The sequence below is a fragment of the Cherax quadricarinatus genome, chromosome 81, assembly GCF_038502225.1.
Source record: "Cherax quadricarinatus isolate ZL_2023a chromosome 81, ASM3850222v1, whole genome shotgun sequence".
Lineage (NCBI taxonomy): Eukaryota > Metazoa > Arthropoda > Malacostraca > Decapoda > Parastacidae > Cherax > Cherax quadricarinatus.
In genome coordinates this window covers 13,021,984-13,036,426 of record NC_091372.1, presented here as the reverse complement: position 1 = coordinate 13,036,426, position 14,443 = coordinate 13,021,984, and the positions used below count along the sequence as shown (strand labels likewise).

At 42.6% G+C, this 14,443-nt stretch overlaps 1 protein-coding gene across 1 annotated transcript in view; it reads right to left on the bottom strand.

Moving 5' to 3' along the window:
• The window catches only part of LOC128699790 (protein O-linked-mannose beta-1,2-N-acetylglucosaminyltransferase 1-like), a 44,936-nt gene extending 30,719 nt beyond the window's left edge, over window positions 1-14,217 (bottom strand). The window contains exons 1-4 of the mRNA XM_070102456.1: window positions 14,107-14,217; window positions 8,841-8,935; window positions 7,538-7,720; window positions 1,912-2,110 (exon numbers count right to left, since the gene is read on the bottom strand). Coding sequence (XP_069958557.1) covers window positions 1,912-2,110; window positions 7,538-7,720; window positions 8,841-8,927 — 469 coding nt within the window. The 5' untranslated portion in view covers window positions 8,928-8,935; window positions 14,107-14,217. The remainder of the gene's footprint in view (window positions 1-1,911; window positions 2,111-7,537; window positions 7,721-8,840; window positions 8,936-14,106) is intronic.
• Window positions 14,218-14,443: the final 226 nt, after the last annotated feature.

Below are 14,443 nucleotides of genomic sequence, written 5' to 3'. Positions count from 1 at the left end.
GACTGGTGAACCAGACTTCTGCCATCCAGACTGGTGAACCAGACTTCTGCCATCCAGACTGGTGAACCAGACTTCTGCCATCCAGACTGGTGAACCAGACTTCTGCCATCCAGACTGATGAACCAGACTTCTGCCATCCAGACTGGTGAACCAGACTTCTGCCATCCAGACTGGTGAACCAGACTTCTGCCATCCAGACTGGTGAACCAGACTTCTGCCATCCAGACTGGTGAACCAGACTTCTGCCATCCAGACTGGTGAACCAGACTTCTGCCATCCAGACTGGTGAACCAGACTTCTGCCATCCAGACTGGTGAACCACACTTGGACCATCCTGACCCAGTACCTTCTACTTCTATCCACCTGACTGATATTCTCAATATCTGTATTCCTCTCAAACATTAAAACATTGAGTGTGTCCACTTTATGTTAATATAATAATAATAATCAAACCTGTAATTCCTTAAACAATTAAACTTGATAAAAGCCATTTAGCATGTACTAACAGAATATTCAATTCGCTTGTAATCATCGCAACTTCTATATTTATACTGACACTCACTCAAGTGACTGTATGTATAAAATTACTTATATTGTTGTCTTATTAAGTTAGTGTTAAGTTTTCCCGAAATGTTTTGTATATTAAGGGGCTTTCTGCATGTACACCTAAATGTCATTCACCTTCGTACAAAAATTGTATTATGGTGAAGTTATTATAGTTATACACGTCCCGGCTGTGGTTGCTCCTTAGGGACACGACGAGTGACGAAGACACGTCAGGTCTCAGTCAAAACCACTAATGTTGATTGGTGTCAGTCAGGGAAAGTGTTAGCCGGTGTTACTGACTGATAGATCAGATGAACATTCTGTATATGTCAATTTTACCTCAGCACAGTTGGGGTTAAATGTTAGTGACTTGTATAGATAAATAGTTATTTTAAGTCAGTATTTTACAATTTGTAGTTTTTTATACCTTGTTATTTTTGACTGTGTCAGTTCGTAACTGATGTTTCACTCACCTCACATTATCATGTCATATTGTGTAAATAACTTAACATTTATAACCCATTTTTTCATGTTTGTATTCATGTCAATTTATTTATAAATGATTAGTGCAATTTATTTATAAATGAGAGTGCAAGAACATGAGAGTCTCTGCAAGACTCTCATATTCTTGCACTCTCATATCCATATACCTGGAGTTTACCTGGAGAGAGTTCCGGGGGTCAACGCCCCCGCGGCCCGGTCTGAGACCAGGCCTCCTGTTCATTTTTCACTATCATTTTTCCTAGTACATTGATTCACATCCTCTCAGTACTTTTATTCTTGTATAATTTCCTCAAAACCCAGTGACCGCCTGAACACCGACTGATCAAGCTCCTTTACTTTTTAAATTATCCACCATGATTCATTATGCTTTAAGAGTATGATACATATTCTCTTGTTGTACAACATCCCTCGCACCGTAGAAAATCATTGTGTCTGCCTCATACTGTGTTAGTTACTGTCTGCATGATGAGGTCGACATGCCATAGCATGATATGAGCTGTCAGTAGTGTGTACTTGTCATGCATGACCCTTCATGTATCCCACAAACAGACGTTAGTGCTCCCACGGCTTGGGGTATGTAGGGGTCTCATCTTGACCCCAGTATTGCAAGGTCTGCTGGCTTGAGTGACTAGAGAGTCAGTTTTGGCTGAGACATGGGTGGAACCAGGCGTGGGACACACACCTAACGAGAATCAATAAATTCCATGCAGAGCTATCAGTGATCTTCCACACAAGTCACTCAGGAACCTATTGACAACCCATCAGCACACCACTACCACTACTACCATCACCACACCACTACCATCATTACTGCCATCACCACACTGCTACCAGTACTACCATCACCACCACCACCACTACCTGGGGTCCTGGGTAATAATACTTCAAGGAAGGCACGCTGGTGGACTAGGAAGTGAGAAGAAGCAGCCATCTGGGCCAATGTACCGCCACCCACAACGCCCATCCACACCCACACTGCCCTCTCCCACCTAGGCACATGGGGTATGGTAGCTCCCAGCTGTGTCAATATCTCCTTCACACTATCCTCCATCCACAACACCTGTCCAGAAACACAGTTAATAATATTAACACACTGAAGACTCCATCCTCCGTCTGCTACTGAAGCACCATTCATCATAATAACAGTGATAATAATAATAATAATAATAATAATAATAATAATAATAATAATAATAATAATAATAATAATAATAATAATAATAACAGCCAATGAAGACTAGAGACCATTTCTAAGTCACTCTTCAAGACTACTAGTTGGAATACCTAACTTAAAAATCAAATTAATCTAACCGAGTTTAAGTTAAAAACATTTTAACATAACAAAAGTCACCCGGACTTAAACCCAACTTAAAAAAATGGCATTTCAAAGTTAAGAGGACGCTGGAAAGTTGAGACTGTGAAGCTGGTAGAACAACCCTGATATTAAGACTGTGAAGCTGGTAGAACAACCCTGGTATTAAGACTGTGAAGCTGGTAGAACAACCCTGGTATTAAGACTGTGAAGCTGGTAGAACAACCCTGGTATTAAGACTGTGAAGCTGGTAGAACAACCCTGATATTAAGACTGTGAAGCTGGTAGAACAACCCTGGTATTAAGACTGTGAAGCTGGTAGAACAACCATGGTATTAAGACTGTGAAGCTGGTAGAACAACCCTGATATTAAGACTGTGAAGCTGGTAGAACAACCCTGGTATTAAGACTGTGAAGCTGGTAGAACAACCATGGTATTAAGACTGTGAAGCTGGTAGAACAACCCTGGTATTAAGACTGTGAAGCTGGTAGAACAACCATGGTATTAAGACTGTGAAGCTGGTAGAACAACCCTGATATTAAGACTGTGAAGCTGGTAGAACAACCCTGGTATTAAGACTGTGAAGCTGGTAGAACAACCCTGATATTAAGACTGTGAAGCTGGTAGAACAACCCTGATATTAAGACTGTGAAGCTGGTAGAACAACCCTGATATTAAGACTGAAGCTGGTAGAACAACCCTGGTATTAAGACTGTGAAGCTGGTAGAACAACCCTGATATTAAGACTGTGAAGCTGGTAGAACAACCCTGATATTAAGACTGTGAAGCTGGTAGAACAACCCTGGTATTAAGACTGTGAAGCTGGTAGAACAACCCTGGTATTAAGACTGTGAAGCTGGTAGAACAACCCTGGTATTAAGACTGTGAAGCTGGTAGAACAACCCTGATATTAAGACTGTGAAGCTGGTAGAACAACCCTGGTATTAAGACTGTGAAGCTGGTAGAACAACCATGGTATTAAGACTGTGAAGCTGGTAGAACAACCCTGATATTAAGACTGTGAAGCTGGTAGAACAACCCTGGTATTAAGACTGTGAAGCTGGTAGAACAACCATGGTATTAAGACTGTGAAGCTGGTAGAACAACCCTGGTATTAAGACTGTGAAGCTGGTAGAACAACCATGGTATTAAGACTGTGAAGCTGGTAGAACAACCCTGATATTAAGACTGTGAAGCTGGTAGAACAACCCTGGTATTAAGACTGTGAAGCTGGTAGAACAACCCTGATATTAAGACTGTGAAGCTGGTAGAACAACCCTGATATTAAGACTGTGAAGCTGGTAGAACAACCCTGATATTAAGACTGAAGCTGGTAGAACAACCCTGGTATTAAGACTGTGAAGCTGGTAGAACAACCCTGATATTAAGACTGTGAAGCTGGTAGAACAACCCTGGGATTAAGACTGTGAAGCTGGTAGAACAACCCTGATATTAAGACTGTGAAGCTGGTAGAACAACCCTGATATTAAGACTGTGAAGCTGGTAAAACAACCCTGATATTAAGACTGAAGCTGGTAGAACAACCCTGAGATTAAGACTGTGAAGCTGGTAGAACAACCCTGATATTATGACTGTGAAGCTGGTAGAACAACCCTGATATTAAGACTGTGAAGCTGGTAGAACAACCCTGATATTAAGACTGTAAAGCTGGTAGAACAACCCTGATATTAAGACTGAAGCCGGTAGAACAATCCTGGGATTAAGACTGAAGCTGGTAGAACAACCCTGATATTAAGACTGAAGCCGGTAGAACAACCCTGATATTAAGACTGAAGCCGGTAGAACAACCCTGATATTAAGACTGTGAAGCTGGTAGAACAACCCTGATATTAAGACTGAAGCCGGTAGAACAACCCTGATATTAAGACTGAAGCCGGTAGAACAACCCTGATATTAAGACTGTGAAGCTGGTAGAACAACCCTGATATTAAGACTGAAGCCGGTAGAACAACCCTGATATTAAGACTGTGAAGCTGGTAGAACAACCCTGATATTAAGACTGAAGCCGGTAGAACAACCCTGGTATTAAGACTGAAGCCGGTAGAACAACCCTGATATTAAGACTGAAGCCGGTAGAACAACCCTGATATTAAGACTGAAGCCGGTAGAACAACCCTGGTATTAAGACTGTGAAGCTGGTAGAACAACCCTGGTATTAAGACTGTGAAGCTGGTAGAACAACCCTGGTATTAAGACTGAAGCCGGTAGAACAACCCTGATATTAAGACTGAAGCCGGTAGAACAACCCTGATATTAAGACTGAAGCCGGTAGAACAACCCTGGTATTAAGACTGAAGCCGGTAGAACAACCCTGATATTAAGACTGAAGCCGGTAGAACAACCCTGATATTAAGACTGAAGCCGGTAGAACAACCCTGGTATTAAGACTGTGAAGCTGGTAGAACAACCCTGGTATTAAGACTGTGAAGCTGGTAGAACAACCCTGGTATTAAGACTGAAGCTGGTAGAACAACCCTGATATTAAGACTGAAGCCGGTAGAACAACCCTGGTATTAAGACTGTGAAGTTGGTAGAACAACCCTGATATTAAGACTGTGAAGCCGGTAGAACAACCCTGGTATTAAGACTGTGAAGTTGGTAGAACAACCCTGGTATTAAGACTGTGAAGTTGGTAGAACAACCCTGGTATTAAGACTGTGAAGTTGGTAGAACAACCTTGGTATTAAGACTGTGAAGTTGGTAGAACAACCCTGGTATTAAGACTGAAGCTGGTAGAACAATCCTGGGATTAAAACTGAAGCTGGTAGAACAACCCTGAGATTAAGACTGAAGCTGGTAGAACAACCCTGAGATTAAGACTGAAGCTGGTAGAACAACCCTGGGAATAAGACTGAAGCTGGTAGAACAACTCTGGTATTAAGACTGAAGCTGGTAGAACAACCCTGGTATTAAGACTGAAGCTGGTAGAACAACTCTGGTATTAAGACTGAAGCTGGTAGAACAACCCTGGTATTAAGACTGAAGCTGGTAGAACAACCCTGGTATTAAGACTGAAGCTGGTAGAACAACCCTGGTATTAAGACTGAAGCTGGTAGAACAACCCTGGTATTAAGACTCAAGCTGGTAGAACAACCCTGGTATTAAGACTGAAGCTGGTAGAACAACCCTGAGATTAAGACTGAAGCTGGTAGAACAACCCTGGGATTAAGACTGAAGCTGGTAGAACAACCCTGTTATTAAGACTGAAGCTGGTAGAACAACTCTGGTATTAAGACTGAAGCTGGTAGAACAACCCTGGTATTAAGACTGAAGCTGGTAGAACAACCCTGGTATTAAGACTGAAGCTTGTAGAACAACCCTGGGATTAAGACTGAAGCTTGTAGAACAACCCTGGGATTAAGACTGAAGCTGGTAGAACAACCCTGGGATTAAGACTGAAGCTGGTAGAACAACCCTGGTATTAAGACTGAAGCTGGTAGAACAACCCTGGTATTAAGACTGTGAAGTTGGTAGAACAACCCTGGTATTAAGACTGTGAAGTTGGTAGAACAACCCTGGTATTAAGACTGAAGCTTGTAGAACAACCCTGGTATTAAGACTGTGAAGTTGGTAGAACAACCCTGGTATTAAGACTGAAGCTGGTAGAACAACCCTGTTATTAAGACTGTGAAGTTGGTAGAACAACCCTGGTATTAAGACTGAAGCTTGTAGAACAACCCTGGTATTAAGACTGTGAAGTTGGTAGAACAACCCTGGTATTAAGACTGAAGCTGGTAGAACAACCCTGGTATTAAGACTGAAGCTTGTAGAACAACCCTGGGATTAAGACTGAAGATGGTAGAACAACCCTGGTATTAAGACTGAAGCTGGTAGAACAACCCTGGGATTAAGACTGAAGCTTGTAGAACAACCCTGGTATTAAGACTGAAGCTTGTAGAACAACCCTGGGATTAAGACTGAAGCTGGTAGAACAACCCTGGTATTAAGACTGAAGCTGGTAGAACAACCCTGGTATTAAGACTGTGAAGTTGGTAGAACAACCCTGGTATTAAGACTGAAGCTTGTAGAACAACCCTGGTATTAAGTCTGAAGCTGGTAGAACAACCCTGGTATTAAGACTGAAGCTGGTAGAACAACCCTGTTATTAAGACTGAAGCTGGTAGAACAACCCTGGTATTAAGACTGAAGCTGGTAGAACAACCCTGGTATTAAGACTCAAGCTGGTAGAACAACCCTGGTATTAAAACTGAAGCTGGTAGAACAACCCTGGTATTAAAACTGAAGCTGGTAGAACAACCCTGGTATTAAGACTCAAGCTGGTAGAACAACTCTGGTATTAAGACTGAAGCTGGTAGAACAACCCTGGTATTAAGACTGAAGCTGGTAGAACAACCCTGGTATTAAGACTCAAGCTGGTAGAACAATCCTGGTATTAAGACTCAAGCTGGTAGAACAACCCTGGTATTAAGACTGAAGCTGGTAGAACAACCCTGGTATTAAAACTGAAGCTGGTAGAACAACCCTGGTATTAAAACTGAAGCTGGTAGAACAACCCTGGTATTAAAACTGAAGCTGGTAGAACAACCCTGGTATTAAGACTCAAGCTGGTAGAACAACCCTGGTATTAAGACTGAAGCTGGTAGAACAACCCTGGTATTAAGACTGAAGCTGGTAGAACAACCCTGGTATTAAGACTCAAGCTGGTAGAACAATCCTGGTATTAAGACTCAAGCTGGTAGAACAACCCTGGTATTAAGACTGAAGCTGGTAGAACAACCCTGGTATTAAGACTGAAGCTGGTAGAACAACCCTGGTATTAAGACTCAAGCTGGTAGAACAACCCTGGTATTAAGACTGAAGCTGGTAGAACAACCCTGGTATTAAGACTGAAGCTGGTAGAACAACCCTGGTATTAAGACTCAAGCTGGTAGAACAACCCTGGTATTAAGACTGAAGCTGGTAGAACAACCCTGGTATTAAGACTCAAGCTGGTAGAACAACCCTGGTATTAAGACTGAAGCTGGTAGAACAACCCTGGTATTAAGACTCAAGCTGGTAGAACAACCCTGGTATTAAGACTCAAGCTGGTAGAACAATCCTGGTATTAAGACTCAAGCTGGTAGAACAACCCTGGTATTAAGACTCAAGCTGGTAGAACAACCCTGGTATTAAGAGAGATATAAGTTACTAACTGAGGCAGTGACGAGGAGGAGCCGCCCATACTGCAGGGTGGTGAGGAAGCGTTGTAGTGGGCCGGCGTGGGCGTGGGATGGGTGGTGGTAAGTACGCAGGATGTGGGCGGTAGCTGGGTGGATCACCATCAATGTCACTACACCAATATTACTCACCATCTCACTACAGTTATGTATTGACACCTTAATGTACAAGAAAATAATGGCGATTAATAGTGGTAATATATGTTAATAATAATGGTGATAAATGATGATAATGGTGATTAATAGTGGTAATATATATTAATAATGTTGATAAATGATGATAATGGTGATTAATAGTGGTAATATATATTAATAATATGGTGATAAATGATGATAATGGTGATTAATAGTAGTGATAGAGAATATATATTACACGAATATATACATTACATAAATGTTACATATGTATCAACATCCCTCCCTTAGGCCTCACCATCAGAGGTCGATGTATATTATGAATAATAACCCTAATAAACATTATTCACTAGAGGACGGTGTATATTATACACCAGTCATTAAGTCTGGTTAGTTGGTTAATGGGGTTTAAAGTCTACTATACAGGTGACTGTATGTCACCTGTATACCACCAGTCAAGAATAAAATAGTGATTAATGTAAACTACCAGTGTATATACACACAGACATACACCTCTCAGTCTATATACACTGAAAAACATACACCTCTGAGTGTATATACTCTTGAGATACATACACCTCTGTGTATATACACTGAGACATACACCTGGCAGTGTATATATATCCTCATTTATCAAAGGGAACATGTCAGAAAGAAGCCTCCACACTGGAGAGGAACTCGGGTCAAGGTTAAGCTTATCTACCACCTTAAAACTCGGGTCAAGGTTAAGCTTATCTACCACCTTAAAACTCGGGTCAAGGTTAAGCTTATCTACCACCTTAAAACTCGGGTCAAGGTTAAGCTTATCTACCACCTTAAAATTCGGGTCAAGGTTAAGCTTATCTACCACCTTAAAACTCGGGTCAAGGTTAAGCTTATCTATCACCTTAAAACTCGGGTCAAGGTTAAGCTTATCTACCACCTTAAAACTCGGGTCAAGGTTAAGCTTATCTACCACCTTAAAACTCGGGTCAAGGTTAAGCTTATCTACCACCTTAAAACTCGGGTCAAGGTTAAGCTTATCTACCACCTTAAAACTCGGGTCAAGGTTAAGCTTATCTACCACCTTAAAACCATCAGAAGGTACTGAAGTGTTACCTGTGTCTCCCCCCCCAAGTAAGTGTTATTACTGAGAGATAGTTACCGGTACACCATGAATGATGGCTATGGCAGAGTCATGTATCATCTCTACCGTGATGATCATCCTCTTCCTCGCTACTGACTCCCCCATCTCCACCCCTGTCAACATTATTATTATTGTTAATTAATGTGGCTAGTACATGTTAGTACACTTGTAACACTACCAGTACATGTTAGTACACTTGTAACACTACCAGTACATGTTAGTACACTTGTAACACTACCAGTACATGTTAGTACACTTGTAACACTACCAGTACATGTTAGTACACTTGTAACACTACCAGTACATGTTAGTACACTTGTAACACTACCAGTACATGTTAGTACACTTGTAACACTACCAGTACATGTTAGTACACTTGTAACACTACCACTACATGTTAGTACACTTGTAACACTACCAGTACATGTTAGTACACTTGTAACACTACCACTACATGTTAGTACACTTGTAACACTACCAGTACATGTTAGTACACTTGTAACACTACCAGTACATGTTAGTACACTTGTAACACTACCAGTACATGTTAGTACACTTGTAACACTACCAGTACATGTTAGTATACTTGTAACACTACCAGTACATCTTAGTAGACTTGTAACACTACCAATACATGCTAGTGCACTTGTAACACTACCAGTACATGTTAGTACACTTGTAATACTACCAATACATGCTAGTGCACTTGTAAAACTACCAGTACATGTTAGTACACTTGTAACACTACCCGTACATGTTAGTACACTTGTAACACTACCAATACATGCTAGTGCACTTTTAACACTACCAGTACATGTTAGTACACTTGCAACACTACCAGTACATGTTATTACACTTGTAACACTACCAGTACGTGTTAATACACCTGTAATACTACCAGTACATGTTAGTTCACTTGTAACACTACCAGTACATGTTAGTACACTTGTAACACTACCAGTACATGCTAATGCACTTGTAACACTACCAGTACATGTTAGTACACTTGTAACACTACCAGTACATGTTAGTACACTTGTAACACTACCAGTACATGTTAGTACACTTGTAACACTACCAGTACATGTTACTACACTTGTAACACTACCAGTACATGCTAGTGCACTTTTAACACTACCAGTACATGTTAGTACACTTGTAACACTACCAGTACATGTTAGTACACTTGTAACACTACCAATACATGCTAGTGCACTTTTAACACTACCAGTACATGTTAGTACACTTGTAACACTACCAGTACATGTTACTACACTTGTAACACTACCAGTACATGCTAGTGCACTTGTAACACTACCAGTACATGTTAGTACACTTGTAACACTACCAGTACATGTTAGTACACTTGTAACACTACCAGTGCATGTTAGTATACTTGTAACACTACCAGTACATGTTAGTACACTTGTAACACTACCAGTACATGTTAGTACACTTGTAACACTACCAGTGCATGTTAGTATGCTTGTAACACTACCAGTACATGTTAGTACACTTGTAACACTACCAGTACATGTTAGTACACTTGTAACACTACCAGTGCATGTTAGTATACTTGTAACACTACCAGTACATGTTACTACACTTGTAACACTACCAGTACATGCTAGTGCACTTGTAACAATACCAGTACATGTTAGTACACTTGTAACACTACCAGTACATGTTAGTATACTTGTAACACTACCAGTACATGTTAGTACACTTGTAACACTACCAGTGCATGTTAGTACACTTGTAACACTACCAGTACATGTTAGTATACTTGTAACACTACCAGTACATGTTAGTACACTTGTAACGCTACCAGTACATGTTAGTACACTTGTAACACTACCAGTACGTGCTAATACACCTGTAATACTACAAGTACATGTTAGTACACTTGTAGCACTGCCAGTGCATGCTAGTACATTTGTAACACTACCAGTACATGTTTGTACACTTGTAACACCTACCAGTGTGTCTGAGGTGCTGGTAGAGGTGTACTGGAGTGTTAGTATATTTCTCATACCTACCAGAGTGTCTGAGGTGCTGGTAGAGGTGTACTGGAGTGTTGGTGCACATGTAACACCTACCAGAGTGTCTGAGGTGCTGGTAGAGGTGTACTGGAGTGTTGATACACATGTAACATCTACCAGAGTGTCTGAGGTGCTGGTAGAGGTGTACTGGAGTGTTGGTACACATGTAACACCTACCAGAGTGTCTGAGGTGCTGGTAGAGGTGTACTGGAGTGTTGGTACACATGTAACACCTACCAGAGTGTCTGAGGTGCTGGTAGAGGTGTACTGGAGTGTTGGTACACATGTAACACCTACCAGAGTGCCTGAGGTGTTGGTAGAGGTGTAATGGAGTGTTGGTACACATGTAACACCTACCAGAGTGTCTGAGGTGCTGGTAGAGGTGTACTGGAGTGTTGGTACACATGTAACACCTACCAGAGTGTCTGAGGTGCTGGTAGAGGTGTACTGGAGTGTTGGTACACATGTAACACCTACCAGAGTGTCTGAGGTGCTGGTAGAGGTGTACTGGAGTGTTGGTACACATGTAACACCTACCAGAGTGTCTGAGGTGCTGGTAGAGGTACACATGTAACACCTACCAGAGTGTCTGAGGTGCTGGTAGAGGTGTACTGGAGTGTTGGGTACACATGTAACACCTACCAGAGTGTCTGAGGTGCAGGTAGAGGTGTACTGGAGTGTTGGTACACATGTAACACCTACCAGAGTGTCTGAGGTGCTGGTAGAGGTACACATGTAACACCTACCAGAGTGTCTGAGGTGCTGGTAGAGGTGTACTGGAGTGTTGGTACACATGTAACACCTACCAGAGTGTCTGAGGTGCTGGTAGAGGTACACATGTAACACCTACCAGAGTGTCTGAGGTGCTGGTAGAGGTGTACTGGAGTGTTGGTACACATGTAACACCTACCAGAGTGTCTGAGGTGCTGGTAGAGGTGTACTGGAGTGTTGGTACACATGTAACACCTACCAGAGTGTCTGAGGTGCTGGTAGAGGTACACATGTAACACCTACCAGAGTGTCTGAGGTGCTGGTAGAGGTGTACTGGAGTGTTGGTACACATGTAACACCTACCAGAGTGTCTGAGGTGCTGGTAGAGGTGTACTGGAGTGTTGGTACACATGTAACACCTACCAGAGTGTCTGAGGTGCTGGTAGAGGTGTACTGGAGTGTTGGTACACATGTAACACCTACCAGAGTGTCTGAGGTGCTGGTAGAGGTACACATGTAACACCTACCAGAGTGTCTGAGGTGCTGGTAGAGGTGTACTGGAGTGTTGGTACACATGTAACACCTACCAGAGTGTCTGAGGTGCTGGTAGAGGTACACATGTAACACCTACCAGAGTGTCTGAGGTGCTGGTAGAGGTGTACTGGAGTGTTGGTACACATGTAACACCTACCAGAGTGTCTGAGGTGCTGGTAGAGGTGTACTGGAGTGTTGGTACACATGTAACACCTACCAGAGTGTCTGAGGTGCTGGTAGAGGTACACATGTAACACCTACCAGAGTGTCTGAGGTGCTGGTAGAGGTGTACTGGAGTGTTGGTACACATGTAACACCTACCAGAGTGTCTGAGGTGCTGGTAGAGGTGTACTGGAGTGTTGGTACACATGTAACACCTACCAGAGTGTCTGAGGTGCTGGTAGAGGTGTACTGGAGTGTTGGTACACATGTAACACCTACCAGAGTGTCTGAGGTGCTGGTAGAGGTGTACTGGAGTGTTGGTACACATGTAACACCTACCAGAGTGTCTGAGGTGCTGGTAGAGGTGTACTGGAGTGTTGGTACACATGTAACACCTACCAGAGTGTCTGAGGTGCTGGTAGAGGTACACATGTATCACCTACCAGAGTGTCTGAGGTGCTGGTAGAGGTGTACTGGAGTGTTGGTACACATGTAACACCTACCAGAGTGTCTGAGGTGCTGGTAGAGGTGTACTGGAGTGTTGGTACACATGTAACACCTACCAGAGTGTCTGAGGTGCTGGTAGAGGTACACATGTAACACCTACCAGAGTGTCTGAGGTGCTGGTAGAGGTGTACTGGAGTGTTGGTACACATGTAACACCTACCAGAGTGTCTGAGGTGCTGGTAGAGGTGTACTGGAGTGTTGGTACACATGTAACACCTACCAGAGTGTCTGAGGTGCTGGTAGAGGTACACATGTAACACCTACCAGAGTGTCTGAGGTGCTGGTAGAGGTACACATGTAACACCTACCAGAGTGTCTGAGGTGCTGGTAGAGGTGTACTGGAGTGTTGGTACACATGTAACACCTACCAGAGTGTCTGAGGTGCTGGTAGAGGTGTACTGGAGTGTTGGTGCACATGTAACACCTACCAGAGTGTCTGAGGTGCTGATAGAGGTGTACTGGAGTGTTGGTACACATGTAACACCTACCAGAGTGTCTGAGGTGCTGGTAGAGGTGTACTGGAGTGTTGGTACACATGTAACACCTACCAGAGTGTCTGAGGTGCTGGTAGAGGTGTACTGGAGTGTTGGTACACATGTAACACCTACCAGAGTGTCTGAGGTGCTGGTAGAGGTGTACTGGAGTGTTGGTACACATGTAACACCTACCAGAGTGTCTGAGGTGCTGGTAGAGGTGTACTGGAGTGTTGGTACACATGTAACACCTACCAGAGTGTCTGAGGTGCTGGTAGAGGTGTACTGGAGTGTTGGTACACATGTAACACCTACCAGAGTGTCTGAGGTGCTGGTAGAGGTGTACTGGAGTGTTGGTACACATGTAACACCTACCAGAGTGTCTGAGGTGCTGGTAGAGGTGTACTGGAGTGTTGGTACACATGTAACACCTACCAGAGTGTCTGAGGTGCTGGTAGAGGTGTACTGGAGTGTTGGTACACATGTAACACCTACCAGAGTGTCTGAGGTGCTGGTAGAGGTGTACTGGAGTGTTGGTACACATGTAACACCTACCAGAGTGTCTGAGGTGCTGGTAGAGGTGTACTGGAGTGTTGGTACACATGTAACACCTACCAGAGTGTCTGAGGTGCTGGTAGAGGTGTACTGGAGTGTTGGTACACATGTAACACCTACCAGAGTGTCTGAGGTGCTGGTAGAGGTGTACTGGAGTGTTGGTACACATGTAACACCTACCAGAGTGTCTGAGGTGCTGGTAGAGGTGTACTGGAGTGTTGGTACACATGTAACACCTACCAGAGTGTCTGAGGTGCTGGTAGAGGTGTACTGGAGTGTTGGTACACATGTAACACCTACCAGAGTGTCTGAGGTGCTGGTAGAGGTGTACTGGAGTGTTGGTACACACATTACTGGGGACATCAAGCACAGTGCGGCCTCTCTGGTCTGTAGCAGCACCACGCCACTGTGACCTGAACATTGTACAAGTGAACATTGTACAAGTGAACATTATATACCTGAACATTATCAAGTATAATTCGTATACAGAAAAATACAAACATCGATTATATTATATTATATTATATTATATTACATTATATTACATTATATTACATTATATTATATTATATTATATTATATTATATTATATTATATTATACATTGTTATGCTTCTGATTTAAAATATTAATTCGTA